This window comes from Vulpes vulpes, chromosome 8, assembly GCF_048418805.1.
Source record: "Vulpes vulpes isolate BD-2025 chromosome 8, VulVul3, whole genome shotgun sequence".
NCBI classification, from domain to species: Eukaryota; Metazoa; Chordata; class Mammalia; order Carnivora; family Canidae; genus Vulpes; species Vulpes vulpes.
In genome coordinates, this window is record NC_132787.1 from 19,617,176 (window position 1) to 19,635,322 (window position 18,147).

At 45.6% G+C, this 18,147-nt stretch overlaps 1 protein-coding gene and 1 long non-coding RNA gene across 5 annotated transcripts; one reads left to right on the plus strand and one right to left on the minus strand.

Moving 5' to 3' along the window:
- Positions 1–4,378: 4,378 nt before the first annotated feature.
- Positions 4,379–17,883, plus strand: PTHLH (parathyroid hormone like hormone). Of its 4 annotated transcripts, none has more exons than XM_072765664.1 (7): positions 4,427–4,637; positions 5,483–5,583; positions 6,721–6,952; positions 7,067–7,341; positions 7,570–7,692; positions 13,570–13,992; positions 17,407–17,883. In XM_072765664.1, exons 5-7 carry the CDS (start codon positions 7,592–7,594, stop codon positions 17,414–17,416), a joined length of 534 nt encoding a protein of 177 aa, XP_072621765.1. In that variant the 5' UTR covers positions 4,427–4,637; positions 5,483–5,583; positions 6,721–6,952; positions 7,067–7,341; positions 7,570–7,591; the 3' UTR covers positions 17,417–17,883. The 4 variants fall into 4 exon arrangements, with proteins under 4 accessions (XP_025850824.1, XP_072621765.1, XP_072621766.1 ...); XM_072765665.1 differs by having other exon boundaries at positions 4,430–4,637; positions 7,067–7,117; XM_025995039.2 differs by lacking the exons at positions 5,483–5,583; positions 6,721–6,952; positions 7,067–7,341 and having other exon boundaries at positions 4,379–4,637.
- On the minus strand, positions 4,670–6,753 carry LOC140599896 (uncharacterized). The gene is made up of 2 exons (XR_012002918.1): positions 6,691–6,753; positions 4,670–5,892 (listed from the first exon to the last, which is right to left on the minus strand). It is a non-coding gene; the product is annotated as an uncharacterized lncRNA (long non-coding RNA).
- Positions 17,884–18,147: the final 264 nt, after the last annotated feature.

Here is an 18,147-nt window from a genome sequence, read left to right on the forward strand (position 1 = left end):
CCAATCTGATATCTTCTGATTTATACAGAAATATATAAAAGGATCTGTTATGTACTGGATGCTAATTAGATATGCCCTCATAAATAAAGGCACAAAATTCAAATAAAAGCTATAAATGTTTACAACATATATTTTTAAATTTTCCTTAGTATTTAAGGGAATTCGTTATTCAGATGAAAATGGAATGGCTGATAGAGATAAGGGGTGAGAATTTTTTTTATAAATTTATTTTTTATTGGTGTTCAATTTGCCAACATATAGAATAACACCCAGTGCTGAGCCCGTCAAGTGCCCACCTCAGTGCCCATCACCCAGTCACCCCCACCCCCACCCCCACCCACCTCCCCTTCCAGCACCCCTAGTTCGTTTCCCAGAGTTAGGAGTCTTTCATGTTCTGTCTCCCTTTCTGGTATTTCCCACTCATTTTTTCTCCTTTCCCCCTTTATTCCCTTTCACTATTTTTTATATTAAGGGGTGAGAATTGACAAGCGAAATTAAAAGGTAAGATGTGGTGACAAAAAGGCGAAACATTCTTTGCCGTACACATGTATACGAGCTTAACTGAGTTCATAAACAAATATGTCACAAGAACTGGGCAAAATCGACTTCAGTAGAATGGACCTACGGTATCGCATATTCCATGGGAATTTTTCTGTTTCCTCCTTTCCTCCTAAGAGTGGCAATCACAGGGTTCTAGGGCTCTGGTGAATAATAAAGAAGCCTGTCCTCTGAGCAATAATACTCTACACAGGACCCCAACCACCCCCTAGGAAAGCTCTGAGACATCCGACGATCTCCCAGAAGCAGTTTCCCAGTCAACAAAGTGGTTTTGTGGACATCCCCATAGCGATACTCCCCGGCTTCTCCAGGAGAAGCCTACCAAGACCCTCACGCTCCTTCATTTGAGGAGGGAACCTTAGACCAGGGAAGGGCAGGCAGCAGGAGGCTGCTGGATGGACCAAGGTTTCTCAAAGCAAGCTAAACGTGGCCCGAGGGGGGAGAGACACCTGCAGGAAGGAGCTAAAAGGAAACCCACAATTTGGACTTCAGAGTTGGTTTCCGTCTATCTCTGGAGTCCTGCCTCTGTGACACAGCGTCCTGGAGTCGTGCAAACGAGCACACCCAGCCTCGTGCCCGGTGCGCAGCGGCTGGTGGCGGGCAGGCCCCGGCGTGGGGGGGTCCGCGCGTCGCCAGGACCGCCCGACACGCACGTCTAGGGCTCTTAACCACCATGGACAGCTCACTGGCTTCCCCCAGCCGGCTCCGCGCTGCTCGCAAACTCCACGGGAGCCACCGGCTCGCTGGATTCCTCTGCCCTGGAGACAGGCCACGTGTCCCAGCTCTGCACACCCCCCGCGATCGCCAAGTGCAGCCACTGAGCCGCTATATAGAGGCGGAGCGGGCTTGGAGGATGAGCAGCCCTCCTTGCCCGCACCCCGGTCCTTTAAGGTACCCCTGGATTCGAAGAATCAGACGGAGAGAGTTGGCAGGGAGGACTCCGTTCCAAGTCCCTTCATTTCCTCTCCTCGCCGGCGCGGCCCCTCACCCCGCCTTGGCTTCGCGGATCGTGTTAAATGAAATAAAACAGACGGGCCCCGGGGCTGCGGAGCTGTAGGGACGGGAGGGGCCTGGCGGGCCGGGGGCTGGGCGCGGCCCCCGGGGAGGAGGGAGCCGTCCCCGCACAGCGCCCCGCGGGGACCCGGACCCGGGCCGGGCCGGGGCGCAGAGGGGGTGGCGGTGGCAGGGTGGGGTGCATCTGCCCCCACCCTTCTCCTCCCCCACCCCACCCCCACCCCCACCGGGAATTTGTCGTCACCGTCTGCCAGGGGCTTATGTCAAGTTTGAGTCATAGATTGACCAGGAGGGAAAGGGAGGGGAGAGCCCCACTTGGAGGAAGTTCGCTCGCGCCTTCGGACCCTGTCCTCGGGTCACACACTGTTCCCGAGGCTTCCTTTCGCCTGCAGCCAGGAGTGGGGGGGGGGGGGGGGCTCCTGCGAGGAGGGGGAGGGCTGGGAGGGCGACTCTGACTGTACCCCGGAGCGAAACCACGCGCAAAACCCAGCGAGACGGGGCGGGGCGCGAAGGCCTGGTTTCTACGGCTCGGGACAGAGTGTGCAACGAGCCTGAATCCAGATTCCCAGGGAAGGAAGCCCCCCAAACCCGGGAAACACAGCTAGACTTGCCAACGGGCTCCCAGGCTTCTGAACTTTGCAGCAAGCCTAGGATCCCCCGGAGCCAAGCCAGCATCCTACATGGGGGGGGGGGGGGGGGGGCTAGATAGTATCCGCAAAGGGGCGAGCTAATTCTGTAGCGAGAGGTGGGGGGAGGCTGATAAAGGCCGTTGAGGGGTGCGCACGCTTCTTCCGAGATCCTCTTTCTCTAAGAGACCCACACCTCGCCTTGCTGCGTCGGGCCGGGCGCGCAATGACGGAGGCGGGATACCCCGCAGAGGGAAGGCGCAGCTCTCCTGGAGGCCTTGCTTCTTAAAGGAGTCCCGGGAAGGGCGAGCGGAACCCGACGACACCGTCCTCACAGGCTGAAAGCGCAACAGACACGACGCCCATCTAAGCGAGGCTGCTGGATGTCTTTGTGCCGGAGGCGATGGGCATCCTACTAGGATCCTAGTAGGATGCCCTACTCTGGGCGCTGCTCTGGGGAGAGGTTGAGAGCTGCCCTGTTTTGCAGGGGTGGAGAATGGTGTTGGGGAAGTAAACAGCTTTCCAGGTCCCAGTGACTCCCGAGCTGGGGGGGGGGGGGGGGGGGGCAGCGCCTTGCAGACAGCAGGGCTCTCACATTTTAAGAAAGGACAATTCTTCTACTCACAGAGGAGCTGGGACCCGGCCAGGAAGGCTGTGTGGCACCGCTCCACCGGAGATCAGTTGCAGGTTCAGGGGTTGTCCTGTGAGCCAGGTGGGGCTCTCCCTGTGGTCTCGCACAAGTTCAGAGTTGCCTACTTCCCGGAGCCAAGAACTGGGCCCAGCCAAGGGCATCCATCAGGCATCAGTCCAGGATATCAGGACTCCTGTTCCTAACCGCTCCCCAACTCCCCCCCATCCCCAACCCCCACCTCACCCAACACACACAGAAGCACCATCCCTGGCCAGAAGACTCCTCAGAGGAGTTATGATGGTCATGGGTTTAGGAGGTGCACATGTGCTTGACCATGGCGAACGGGTCCCTAGACACCTAAAGACCTTCTGAGCTCACGTTGCCTTGCGGTGTCAGAGAAAAGTGCCGCACTGCTGAACTTCCTGGTCCTGTTTGTGGAAAGCTGAGCATTGCCCAGGACGTAGGGAAGGGTGAGGATGGTGTGAAACCCACTTTTCCAATAAGAAAATCCCATCAGCCCGATGCATGTCTAGGCAGTGCTCCCTGAGGCAGTTCCTGCAGATGTCAGCATACAGTCCTGTTCCTGGAGAAGACAGGCTCTAGGTCTTATCATCTAACTAGGAAGAGATTTAACAGTCACACGCCCTTTCCTAAACCTGCTTGGGATTTAAAGGCATGGCATCCCCCTTTGTGCTACCTTGAGGTCAGCTGGTAACAGCCTCCTCTCAAGTCTCAGACCGCATTCTAGCAGAATCAAGTGGTAATTTTACTTGAAGTAATTTTGCAAACTTCCCTATGTAAACAAAGAAAAAGTTAGGAGAAGGGATGAGTTTAGTTGTTTGGTTTCATAGGATTTAAAAAAAAATACCTTGGAACTACTGGCAAATGTTATTGGTAATAAGACAAGGGATGCTGATTGGCCATAAGGGAATTTCTGAGCCCAGATGCACTGCTTAAAGAGCTCTAGGTACCTTTTTGGTTAGTATATTTATTTGCTGGTTGTTGGGGCTGAGGAGGGGAAAAAGAGAGATGAAAAAGCGAAACATAAATGTTAGGGTTTTTTTGTTTTACTAAATTGCAGTAGTAAATATCCCTGGAGATATACATCAATTGGTTATTTTAACATGAATTGGGGAGTAAAGGTGAACTTAAAAATTTAGAAATCTCTTCTTAAAACTGGCATATAATGCTGCCATGAGGGACTGGAAGATGGGAGTCTGGGGCTTGCTCATGAGCTAGGCATTCGTGTAGGTGTAGATCTCACAATGCTAACCTGTCTTCACATGGAAATACTTCAGATTAAAGACAGGCCTTCAAATCCTCCTATTTGCTAAGGTGCATTTAGGTGAAAGCAAGGCCTAAGCAGACATTCAGCCTCTGTTGGCACTCACTCTACGCCTAAGCCCAGGGGGGGGGGAAAAAAACCCAAACCCTCCTAGTGTGGAGTCATCTCATTTGTAGTCATGTGTTCTCAGCATTATCATGGAGGTTATTCAGTTATATTGGGAATGAGATTATGATGTCAGAAAATATCCTTTTCAGAAAGGCAGAAAGGCAGGGTCCCGAGTATATATTGAGGAGAATTTCTGCTTGAAGTAACAAGGCAGCTAAGAAGAGGTACCTGCTTTCTAATAATTGCCTTTAGTGAGAATAGAAAAGCTTCCTTAGGAAGTTTTTCATTCATTTAAGACATCATTTTACTCTTTTGAAGCAAAAAAAAAAAAAAAATTTAATTTCTGGAAGAGACTGCTGAGAAGATCCCCTTCGTTTGGCCAGAAGAGAAGAGAGGACTGTAAATCAAGGAAAAGGTGAAGTAATACATTATGAGGAAGCTTCAGGATTCCAAGTATATAAAGACTATTTATTTTTCCTGTGTCTATATTTTCTCTTTTTGTGGAGGAGAGGAAATTCTAAAAATATTTGATAGATGTTTTGCCATTAACACCAGAAGAGTGTGTGGGGGGAAAAGAAAGGAGGGAGAGGAGGGTCAATTTTGTTTCATTAGCAGAAAAAGCAACATAAATCAAAGCAGTCTATTGATGCCAGTCTTTAATTTATAGTGTTCTCAGACTATAATGAATTTATTTATGGCCTAAGTGATTTGATATTTTCGATCTGACTTTTAACCTTTTATTGGGAGAGGGTTGACTTTTTAAAGCCTGGGTAGTTTAAAATTTGGCTAAGTACCTTTGGGTTGTTGTTGTTGTTGTTGTTGTTTTACTGTGGAAGCAAATATTATCATTTTAATATTAAGCAACTTGCAAGTATTAAATAGTTCATTTGTGATTTGCTTTTTCTTTCTAGATTTTTTTTTCCTCCTTCAGATCTAACGGTTACATTAAGGCTCCTGCTTCTTTTTGGAAAGAAATTATTATAAATCAGAAAGCGTCAGGGGTTCAAAGGTTGACATTTCTGAGCGCTGATACTTTGTCTTTTCATGCCATGCAAACAGATCTAACATTTAGAAATTCTTAAACGAGGGAATTGTGGAAATTCCCAGATTTTTTTTTTTTTTTCCAGTGGGAGGAAGCCAAGTTTTTTAAGTATGGAGTTTAGAGTCATCAAATGAGGGAGAAAGAAAGGAGCTTGTAAGAAGGGGTGACTCCCACCCAAACTAAGCAGCTAATGTGAACTGCTGACTCTCTGCACTCAGGAGGGGGAGAGGGAGCCGAGCCCCGCGAGGGAGAGGGCGCTGTTTCACCCACCGTCGGTGAAATCTGTGGAGCCTCCGCCAGGAAGCCGGGCTTGATAAAGGTCAGGCTCCCGAGATCATCCCAAACCTCCCTGAGCCTTCCAGAGAGTGCTGTAACGTACCCGTGGGGTTGTGTCTAGAAGTCAAGCATCCCTTGAGCGGCTCCCACTCCCCGCGTTCCTGTCCGAGCCGTGGAGTCCGCGGGGCGGGCGTCGCAGGCGCCGCGGCGCTTTCCGCGGAGGATACTGCCCAGTAGTTCGGGGCCGTCCTTCTTCCCCGCCCAGTAGTTCGGGAAGAGTCCCCCGCTTTCCCTTCGCTCCTCCGGGGCAGAGCAGCGTACACAGCGGCGATAGCTCCGCTTCGTCTGCGGGCTGAAGCGACACGGATAGAGTCATCCCAGAACATGTAACAGGGGCAGGGCGGGGCCGCGGTGGGCTGCGGGCGGGAGCGCAGGCGGCCGCGGCGGGCGGCTCAGTCCCGCGGGTGGGCCCGAGGGTCGCCCCTCGGCGCTTCAAAGGGGGGTCTGCAGCGCGCGCGGGTCTCCCGGGACCACCTCCAGACGCCCTCGGCTGTTCCAGGACAGCAAGACACGCAACCCCGACCTCAAGTCCGAAGTCTGTCTGACCCTTCCAAGCTTAGGCTCTGCACCCCCCTCCTGCACCCCCCTCCTTAGCCGATGCTCCCCACCCAGCGGGTCCCCCGGAAGGGCCGGGGAGGAGGGTTCCCATCTCGCTCCCGAGCTCCCGTTGCAGTCGGGGCTCCTTGAAGCTCCCCGCGGAGGAGCCCGGGCGCCCGCGCCCTGCGGCCCCTGCTCCCCGGCGGCCTCGGCGGCCTCGGCGCCCGCGGGTCCAGCCGGGCGCGGCCGCTGCGGCGCGCGGGGAGCCGGGGCCGCTCCGGGGCCGCCCGCGCGCCCTCGGGGACCTCCGCTCGCCGCTCCGCCGCGCAGCCCCCGCCCCCGGCCCCGGGACGGCGCGGCTGGACCGGCGCCCCGGGGTGGACGCGGGTGGCCGCGGTGGCCGCGGTGGGCGGGGTGGGGGCGCTCGGCCGCCTCCGGGCCGCTCCGCCGCTCGCCGCGCACTCCCAGCCCCGGGCTCCCCGCCCCCCGCGCGCCCGCGCCCGCGCCCGCGCCCTCGCCCTCGCTCGCCCCGCGCGCGTTCCAAGGGCGCCACCTCTTTGCGACTAGCTCACTTCCCCGGCAGGTTTGCCCGGGAGCGTGTGAACCTTGCCGCGCCGGGCTCTCCGCTCGCCTCCAACCTGCGCCGCCCGGCCCGCGTGCCTCCCCGCCCGTGACGCGGCCGCCGCCTCCCCTGCGCGCGCCGCCCCCCGCCCTCCCGGCCACCTGGCCCTCCCGGTCGACGACACGCGCGCTCGAGGCTTGTTCCCAGGGTGTGCGGGATCAGCTTTCCGGAAGCACCCAGCCCACCAGAGGAGGTAGACAGACAGCCATGTATATATACGCGGGCCTCCCCGAGTGGCTCTGGAGCCAGGCGGCCTAGTTCGCAAAGAAGCTGACTTCCGAGGGGGAACTTTTTCTTCTCTTTTTAGGAAGGGGTCAGCTCGGCTCCACGAACCCAGGAGAACCGCCGGCCAGACCTAGTGAGACATTGCTAGGGAAGACGTGTCCACACGCTGCTCATCCTCGATGCGTGTAGAAAAGCATTTCATTGTGGTTGTTACTTCAGAGGACCGTCTCTGATTTTGTTTTGGTTTGGTTTTTTCTTTTTCTTTTTTTTTTTTCACTCCCCCCCCCCCCCTTTTGGTCCCTTTTCGCCTGTGTGATTTTGGGAAAAGCACAGTTGCAGTAGCTGATTCCTAAATAAGTAAGTGCTGGGAGGCTTCAGAGAAAGTTGCGTGTGCTCTTTTTTCTTTCTTTCTTTTCTTTTCTTTTTTTTTTTTTTTTTTTCTTTTCTTCTTCTTTTCTCTGCAACTTGGGAGATGCCCTTGGGGTTGAAGAGGCTGCTGGGGAGCCAGCTAAAACGGGGAGCGTGGTAGTCCGGGGGAGATGGGGATTGCGGGCTGACCCCTCGGGCCCTTTCGCTCTGTTGCAGGTCCCGCGAGCGAGAGGGGACGATGCTGCGGAGGCTGGTTCAGCAGTGGGGCGTCGCGGTGTTCCTGCTGAGCTACTCGGTGCCCTCCTGCGGGCGCTCGGTGGAGGAGCTCGGCCGCCGGCTGTAAGTGCCCCCGCGCTCCCCGGGGCGCCGGGCGAGGGCTGGGACGGGCAGGGGGAGAGGCCGCCAGGCTGGGGCGCTGCCGAGGGCTCGCAGCGGTCACGGATGCTCCCTGCCCGACTCCGAAAGCGGGGAGACCCGGCTACCTGCCGGGGGCCCGAGACCGTGCCCGCAACCCCGGCGGGAGAACTGGTCGGACCTCTAGGGGAGACAGGCAGGAGAGACTAATTTTCCAAGAGTTTCCATAAGAGGGAGCGCAGAGATCTCCGCTAGACAAAGCTCATCTGCCTCCAGTGAGAAGGGGAAGGTTCCACTTTCAGGACCTGGGAAGGTTTGGGGGAACCCTGAGGATTGATTACAAGTGGGAGATCACTCGGAAGAGGCTGAGTGAGCCGGGGGGGACCTACATCTGTGTGCGTTTGATTTACATACTGAATGTGGGTGGCGGGGGTGTGTGTGTGTGTGTGTGTGTGTGTGTGTGTGTGTGAAAAGCAAAAGCCTTACATCTGACTTTATTATGAATGACATAATTTTAAGCATATAAAATGGACCACATTACATAATGAAGGCATATTATATAATAAAGTAGTAACAACTTTGCAATGGCACAGCTCCAACATTAGTATTGATACAGTTCAGGAACGCTGGAGTGCTTGACTCCAAAATGAATATTGGGTGTGGAAACTTGGTTTTTTTTTTTTTTCTTTCTTGGAATTATTGCTAACAGTTCTTTAATCTGGAGTCAAATATTTGCATTGTAGACTGAAAGCTTGTATGTTGGCATTCTCGTTTGGTGGTTCTCTTAAGGATAATTTTGACTTTAACATAATCATACATCTAAGCACACCAGAGAAATATTACCATGTTGTGTGACTGAAAAGTTGGAAGAGCAGTAGAGTAACACTATCTTAATAATCTGTTGGACCTAGCAGTACGGTAATGTGTGTAAATGCCTTCTTTGGGTGATCTTTAAGCTGCAGACTCAGTGTTCAGGATGGGAAAAGCATAAAAGTTTGAGAACTGAAAGGAGTTTGCCTCTGGAGAAGGAATTAAGGAGCTTTTACACCAACAATAAAAATAGCAATATCCAATATTTACAATCAAGTTCATGGTGCTTCCTTGTAAATTCCCGAGGGTGTACAAAAAGGCAACTGTTTTATATGTGCCCTTGGTCTATTATTATTACAGCAGAAAATCCTTAAATGAAATTACTTTAGACGTGTCTGAACCTTGGCACCAAAATGAAAATCTATTATGAATCTCCTAAGGCAAATTGTGTAGAACATTGTACTGAAGATAAAGCTGCATTGTATTCTTCAAATCAGCATTTTGCTGATGTATTTCTGAAAATTGTCTTCAGACTTTTTGCTCCTTTTGAGACTTGTATTAAATTATTTAAAGTCCATATATAAATATAGATGAAGAGTGAATTTTTAAAAGCACGCCTAAATACTGGCCAAGAAACAGTGTCTTGGAACTGAGCCAGTTCTTTCTTTACAGTGGCTTGAGAAATACCTGTTTTCTCTTTTGAGAAACAGTAAATGGACCATGATTAAATCCACAGTTATGACATAAAAATAGTGCTAAGTTGTCCTAAAGGCTATTTTTAACTCTTTCTTTGTTGCACCTTGCAAAATACACATCAGAAACCATTTAACATCCAGAGACTCTGTTACAGTTTTGTTTGTGGGTGAAATATAATATTGTAGTTAAACACTCACACTCAGCAGATGGTTATAAACTACCACAAAACATTCTTATAGTTAATGGCTAATAGATCATCATATTACAGCCATGGTTTTTCATGAAGGCTGAAATCATCAGTAGATGAAGATGTTTCATCAAATTATCACAGCCACATGGAGTTTAAAAAAACAAGTCATTATTTTTGCATTGCTGCCAAGTAACAGTAAATTCTGTGTGCTAGACAAAATATTAGTCTACTGTTACATGAAATCAACCTAATTTCTTGAAAGAAATATTAACATATAATCAAACATATTACACCCCAATTACTTTTCACACCAAGGATTGGGGAAATTGCTTTCGATGTTTTTCTAAGGAGGCCCTGACTTTAGGGAGCAGGGAAGAGGACCACTACAACAATAATGCTTCCTAAGCCACCCAAGGAAGCAATTATAAGTTGTGATAGTCCAGAAGATTTTAATTAGTGGAGCTAGAGTGTGAATAAATTGGAGGTTGGAGAGTGAGGTCTACAGATATTCTTGTCCCAATTCTGTCCCCCTTTTGGCAGGTAGCAACCTTTGTGTTTAAGTTAGATAGGGAATTCCCGCAGATTCAGAAACCAAAAGCATAATTGGCTGATTTGCTTAGGAGCCAGACTGGGTCTATTCCATTTAATGAAAAGCATTACTTCTGACTGAGTCATTTGGGTTGGAAGGGACTTGCGTTGAGTCATCTTCATTCTAACACCCGAACCCTGACCTGCGCATGTACCACAGAACTTTTCTTCGCAAACCCAGACTCCTTCCTAAGTAGCTGAGCATCAGCACAAGCATGCTGCTCTTTCCCGTGTTGGAAGAGGCAGTTCCATCATTCCCTTTACTCCCTGCGTTCCTTGATAGCTCCTTGAATTGACTCTCCTCCCTGAAAACTTCCTTGAGGATGATTTTTCTTTAGAGCAGAAGAGCTACATTTTGACTGAATCCATAGTTATCAGTATTAAGCATTTCCCCCATATTTCTGAAAAATTCTTTTACAATAATCACAGGCCATAAAATACCATATTAGGATTGTAACAAATGCCATGCGAACCACTGTGCTATGGGATATTTGCAGGGGAATAGAATAATAGACTGTTACTGAGGCTGTATATACAACTTAAATATTTCAGACTTCTCTAAGTTGAAAGCCTCCTTAATTTGGATTCATTGCTCCTCACCTATGTATATCAGTTTGTACATGCTAGTTATTTACCCTGATGTCAGTTCATGTCAAATTTTGAAAATAAATAAAATGCTCTATGGATCTTATTCCTTGTTGATGATAAAGATAGGATTATATTCCTGATCTTCCAATTCAGTTGCCCAGTCAGAAATCCATTCTTCACAATATTTTAAATGCAGACATCTTTGAACCGTTCGTAGTGTTAACAGCATTTCAGATTTAGCATTAAGGAAATCTGTGTTTTCTAATATTATATCAACAATTACCCCTAAAAGGCAGAAAGAAGCTTTGTACCTCACAAGAGAAATGCTATTTTAAACTGGACAGAGTTGTACCATCTTTGTAGACTTTTTATAAAACAGAAGGATAGAATGATCAGTCCTTTTCTCATGAGAACCATCCTGGGAAAGTGCAGTGCTTGGGTTAAGAAGGCACTGTGACTCACAGTTGACAGGCTGGCCAAGATGACAGGCGTATATGCCAGGCAGAGGGGGCATAAGCAGTGGTGGCCTGATTAGGACAGACCGACCATTAAAACTTTTGGCTTTGGGGTTAAGCTAGAATGAGCTGTATTATACATTTGGAGAGCAATACAAATGGGGTGGTTATCTGCCAGGAATTGAGAAAGAAATAAAAACCCCCAGATACTATAAATGATCACTAGTTAAGAACTTCTTTTAATTGACGCTTTGCTAAAAGGTACTTATTCAACTGCAATACTTAGGAAATATGCAATTAATTCAGTCCTATTCTTTAAAAATGTTACTAGAGAGTATAACTATAATGTGCCCAAACCTCAAATTTGTATATTATTAAAAGTTTCCAGAATACTAGCTGTTACCATAAACTAAGTGAATTTTAATCTAGTCACATATGGCACCTTCAAAAAGGAAGAGAGACTCCTTCATGCCTCATTTAAACCAGGCTCCTGTTAAATTCCTTTCCATTAAGTCATGTCTTTTTTGAACAAGCTGCATGGCTTAAAGTTGGTCCACACACCAAAATACTAAAAGGAAGCTGGTATACTGGCTATCAGGTCTGGAGAAGTAATGCCGGTATTTTCATGTCTTACTCCTCTTTGGTTCACAGTACACCTAAGAAATCTCTCAATTTCCCCAGGGATCATCCAAACTCTAGCAATCCTAGTTCCTTATTTGGGAGATGAAAAAATGGACTTCTTGGAGCAGTAAGCTTGACCTTCAAGGAAACTGATACATTGCTACCATTTGCCCACTGTCAGGGTTTCCACCTCAGGCTTTTTACTCTGTGCCCTTCACTTCTTGGTTTCCTCAACATATACTTCTGCTTCCATAGGAGAAAGGGTTGAGGTAGTTGAAAGGCAATCTCTGGCTTCCGAATCAGGGGACCTGGTTTTTAGATGCTTGGTTCTATCTGTTCTCATTTTGTGGGCAAGGGCAAGTCATTTAATCTCTCTGAACCTCAACTTCCCTACCTATAAAATGAAGATAATGCCATTTTTATCATTCTTTTTCTCTGAGGAGTTAAAAAAGCTGTACTAATGAAGGCAAATAAGGGACCCAGCGATGGTGTGTAAGAGAGGTAGGAATACATGGGAGATAGCCCTGGGAGGTTCCCTGAGACACTTGAAAATGAAGCACTCTGAAGAGTTACACAGTGGTAGAAATGGGAGTAAGGTAAGATGGGGTTGAAGCAGGGCATGATATGACTCATTAATGTATGTGACCCCTACATATGGTTCATCATATATGTGGAGAATAATGTGGATGGACATTTAAACAAGAGTCAGGCTGCCATCTGAATGGATTGATGGGAGATGAGTTTATTCTTTTCCACTATATTTTCATTAAAGTGTTGTTTAAACAGAAAAGTCGGGGAATCCCTGGGTGGCTCAGTGGTTTAGTGCCTGCCTTTGGCCCAGGGTGTGATCTTGGAGTCCCAGGATCGAGTCACACGTCGGGCTCCCTGCATGGAGCCTGCTTCTCCCTCTGCCTGTGTCTCTGCCTCTCTCTGTCTCTCTCTCTGTGTGTATGTGTGTCTCATGAATAAATAAATAAAATCTTTAAAAAAATAAAAAAGAAATAGAAAAGTCACCTCATACTTGTTCCTAGAGATGTTTTTTAGGACAAAGAGAACAAGTAGAAAAGTGAATGTCTCAATTAAGGATAATAACCTCTGAAATTCTGAACTTAAAAATAACTTGATGCATGGGAGAAATAGAATCATCTCAATTTAAACACAGAGAAAACCGTTTTAAAGACACCACCCACTACTTTACAGAAAAATACACATACTCTGTCTCTCTCTGACACTTGGCTTTCAAATGTAGGTCCTTGGTAGCCTGTAGTCTATCATATTAAAATTCAGTCTGTTAGATAGTTCCCTCGACAGGCTTTACTGCTCACGTCATCCTCAGCCTTTATTTCTTTTACCCTTACAGCTTGCAGTTCTTTGAGTTTCAGTACTATTGGCATCTTGTTAGGGGAGCAGAGTGCATGTGTGTGTGTGTGTGTGTGTGTGTGTGTGTGTGTGTGAGGTGCATGTGCCTGGGTGAGTAGTCAGGTAAATTCACCCTGAACTTAATTTCACAAGCTGGAACTTCTGGATTTATTTTCCCAACACAAGTCTGAAAAATGTGAAAATAAGTTTAGTGGTTTCTGTCCATTGCTGAGAATAACTGAATCATAATGTTTTCAGTTGAGAGCCTAGAAATCTCTGAATCTGACTCCTTCCTTTTCAGTGGAGAGGCCGATGTTCTCAGCAAAGTCACAGATCTAGATAGAATAGCATAAATGAGATTTGGGGCTGCAGACTCCTAAGTGCCCACACTCCCTTCCCACCCTGCTCTATCCCTGCTCCACAAGCTTGCTGCCCTTCCAGCTTACACTCTGTATAGGACCAACTAGAAAACTAAAGGCCTTTCCTCTTGTCTTTGAGGTTTATACCAACAACTAAAATATTCTTTTCATCCTCTCCTGCCTTTTTTTCTTAAAGCAAAAGAGCTGTGTCTGAACATCAGCTCCTTCATGACAAGGGGAAATCTATCCAAGACTTACGGCGACGATTCTTCCTTCATCACCTGATTGCAGAAATCCACACAGCAGAAATCAGAGCTACCTCGGAGGTTTCCCCCAACTCCAAGCCTGCTCCCAACACAAAGAACCACCCCGTCCGATTTGGGTCTGATGATGAGGGCAGATACCTAACTCAGGAAACCAACAAGGTGGAGACATACAAGGAGCAGCCACTGAAGACACCTGGCAAGAAAAAGAAAGGCAAACCCGGAAAACGCAAGGAGCAGGAAAAAAAGAAACGTCGAACTCGGTCTGCTTGGCTAAACTCTGGCGTGGCTGGAAGTGGGCTAGAAGGGGACCACCCATATGACATCTCAGCGACATCGCTGGAGCTCAATTTACGGTAACTGGCTTCTATGCCTCATAGCCTTTCCTGGGTGCTCTCAGCTGGGGTGTGTTAGCGTCCCTTCCACCATGTCCATAGGCTTGGACAAACCTAGAATGTCCTCCCTTCCTGTCCCTCTATCAATCGCTCCACAATTTAAAAGCTTACAAAAGCAAGATGGTTCAGAATATCATCTGCCTTCAAGCAGTGGCCTCTCACCCCTTAAATGCAAACAGGGGTTGGATAACCTGTTTCTCTTCGTCCACCATCACAACCCCAATACCAGTCCTTAACTACTCTACTAAAGAATTTCTCTTAGTCAGGCTTCAGAAGCCAGGGACCACCTTCACCAATTGCTGGCGAAGTGTATTTATTCCCCTACTCTCACACCTTGGCAAACTTTCTGGATCGTTTTCTCATTTCTTACTTTTTTTTTCACTTCAGGGGCAAACACAGAAGGCTTTGAAATGATCTATGAACACTACAGAACAATACCATACCATAGACAATTCTGAGTCGGTCACATTTTTCATTTAATTATATTTAACTTGGTTCGGGCATTGCCACCAACAGGATCTTTTCTTGGTTTTTACTTTTCAGCCTAGCTCTCCCGTGGGGTTTGAAAGAGGAAACCACACAAGGACATGTCATATGCAGCTAATGATCTCGTTAATTAGAGTCCCTTGTTACTTCTGCAGGCCTTTCCTCTGACTAGTAGAGATAGGATTACGGAGTGATGTTTCAAAGGGGAGTTTGAACCTATGTACCATCACTTCACTCTTTGAGTTAGGTTGACAAAACTCATCGTTAAATTGCATATAAAATGCTAATTATCTTGGACAAATATTTCCACTTCAGTAACTAAGGAATAATAAAACTAGAGAAACCTTTAGCAGAGTGAATGACCTATTCTCCAAATACTTAATGGATCTATCATGGGTAAAGAACTCTATAAATCTTGGCTCAAAGCACATATTCACTGTATTTTGAGATAGGATCTTAACTGTAAATATTTATTCCTAATGCGAGAGCTTTATGGTCAGAACCTATTTTTATCCATTGTCTTACTCTCGGTGTGTGTACATACATATGTTAGAGTTCTAAAAACAAAAGTATAATTTTTTTTTTACGGATTTCATTTATTTAGGATTTGCAATGCTTAGAAGTATCTGGGAATTTAATGAAATTCAGCACTCATCAGTTCTTATGCCCAAAGCTACCCTAAGTTAAAGGAGATCTAGTAAAAATTAGGCAGTGGCCTAATCAAATCCAGACCCAGGACTGAAAGAAATAGAATGTTTCTACTTTCTCCTTTCTGTTCCCTGGTTGTGAGGGACATTCATGGAAAGCACTGTTTGTTTGGCAGCCGGATGTTGGCACTCTCCCAGTACAACCCAAGAGAGGTGCAGAGAAGATCGGGGAAATTTAGGAGTGTACTGATGAGAATATATGGGGCCATGCAAATGTTCTAATCCAAAGAGAATCTTTTCAGAATAACTACTTTAAAGTTTTGTAAGCAAACAGTCTTTTATTAGTGTCCTCTCTTTAGTCTCTTTGCATTCTTATACAGTGATCTGAGGTCTGATGATATGGCAAGCACGTATGTAGTATTTCTTATATGTAGTATTTCTTAAGAGAAATTATTCAGTATATGTAGTAGTATTTCTTAAGAGAAATTATTCATCTGACACTGGCTCCTCTCACATGAACCAGTGGGGAATATATAGTTTAAATGTTGGAAACTACGTTTTGGAATTTTTGATGTTGCAAATGAGATGTCCAGATACAGTAGGACTTATTTAGTTACCATATATTTTGCCTTCATAAATACTGACTTAGAAATAATACAAAAGCTTTTAAATATTCAAAAGAGACTCTCAAGTGCTTTCATACACACACACACAAAATATACGCATATATTTTCAGGTCATGTTATATGTTTTGCTTGGCTGTTCCAAAATGTGCCATTTTAACAAGCAAACTGGCTGGACAAGGGGAAATATAATTAAAAGATCTTTTCCTTGGTCTTTTATTCCCTTTCTCTTTCTTTCCTTCTGAGGAAATAATTGTTCAAAATACTCTTCATTCCCTCCCTGCTTACATTATTCTTAAGTTAAATTCATTAGATGCTGCTCAGTACAAGAACATTTTAAAATTGATAGAGCACACAAATTATTGAGTTTTATGGTCTTTTGGATTTTATTGGTAACATACATCCACATCTACCCACCATTAAAATTTTTAATCTGAAATTATTTTCTCTGTAATTAGGAGCTATTTTGCCATTCCAATCAAAACTATTGGTGAAGAGGCCATTTCTTAAGACATTAAAATCCTCTAAATGTTCAGCTTGTTTTCTTTCTTCAAGCTGCACATAAAGTTCCTAACTTGTCAAGAGCTGTCTCTTCTGTAGGTCTCACTCCCATATGGGTCTGCCATCCAAAACTCTGCCTACACACTGGCTATTAATGCAATGGCACAGCCAATTGAGTTCCATTCTGTAGTTGCTTCCCTAGAAACCACTAAAATAGACGACACAAGAGAAGAGAAAGGCAGAGAGAGAAGCAGAGAAAAATGCTCTTAGCCTATCTTAAAATACTGTCACTATAGTGTTTTTAGAAAGGGTTAGAAAAGGTGTCAATCCCAGATGGTAATTTATTCTGCATAATAAACACTGCTGTTTTAAACGTTAAATCAATTGATTCTTATTCTCTAATTTAAGATGGGCTTTCTCAATTTCTAATTCCAGATCAGTTCCAAAAACCAGCAGAGCGAGAGACAAATTAATTCTTAGTTTTGACCTCAAAAACTAAAATCCAAAAATAGTTTCACTCATTACTGTTTAAGGACAGCTAATGGAATGGTTGATATCAACAAATCATCAACCAAACATACGGCTTAATTATGCATCTTTCCAATATTTACTCCAAGCCACACACTCTACTGTCCTAAAAGCCATTATCTTAGTGAAAGATTGGCCACATGGAAACCTGAACAGAATAAGCAACCTTTGGATCACCTTCATCAGGGATCGCTGAGGAATAAACTTCTAGCAAGGTGTATTTGATGATGGATTGTACAACCTAGTCTTATTCCCAGACTCTCAAATGTATCCCTTCTCTTCCCAGACTTGCCAGTTGGCAGCTTTGGAAAATTCTCCCAGGGTCTCCTTCAGACAGAGATACAGAATTAGAAATGCAGGCCCTTTCTCTTCCTGCACTGCATTGATCATTTGATCATATTGAAGATCCTGCCTATAGCAAAGGTTCTGGAGAGTCAGGTGGAGCCCACTGATACCTCTTTTTGGGAATATTTACAAGAAATCCCTGGAATCTTTACCATTGTAATTCTATGTTTATTTTTTATGCCTTTTCATTTGTTAGGGTGAATTAACCTATTTTCTCCTCTTCTTTCCCTTCCTTCTCTTTTCAGGAGGCATTGAAATATTTAGCAAAGACCTTCAAAGGACGTATTACAGGATTCTGTAATAGTGAACATATGGAAAGTATTAGAAATATTTATTGTCTGTAAATACTGTAAATGCATTGGAATAAAACTGTCTTCCCCATTGCTCTATGAAACTGCACATTGGTCATTGTGAATATTTTTTTTTTGCCAAGGCTAATCCAATTATTATTATCACATTTACCATAATTTATTTTGTCAACTGATGTATTTATTTTGTAAATGTATCTTGGTGCTGCTGAATTTCTCTATTTTTTGTAACATAATGCACTTTAGGTATACATATCAAGTATGTTGATAAATGACACAATAAAGTGTCTTTATTTTGTGGTTGATTTTAATAATGCCTAAATATAATTATCCAAACTGATTTTCCTCTGTGCATGTAAAAATAGCAGTATTTTAAATTTGTAAAGAATGTCTAATAAAATATAATCTAAATTACATCATGACTCAGAAAGTGAATTATGTATACCCTTTAAGATTTCTACTAGAAGGAACATGATGTAATTTTTTAACTGTATTTAAATATGGTCTTAAGTATAATATGTTTATATTGGTACATATTCCAACATTTTCACATTAGCTTTTAGTTAAAAACCACTTAAAATGTATTTCATCCAATATTTAAGTTTGATTCAATAGAATGACTGAACTACCTAGACATCTTTTATGAAGTATGTCCAGTTTGAAGTGAAGATGGGAGAG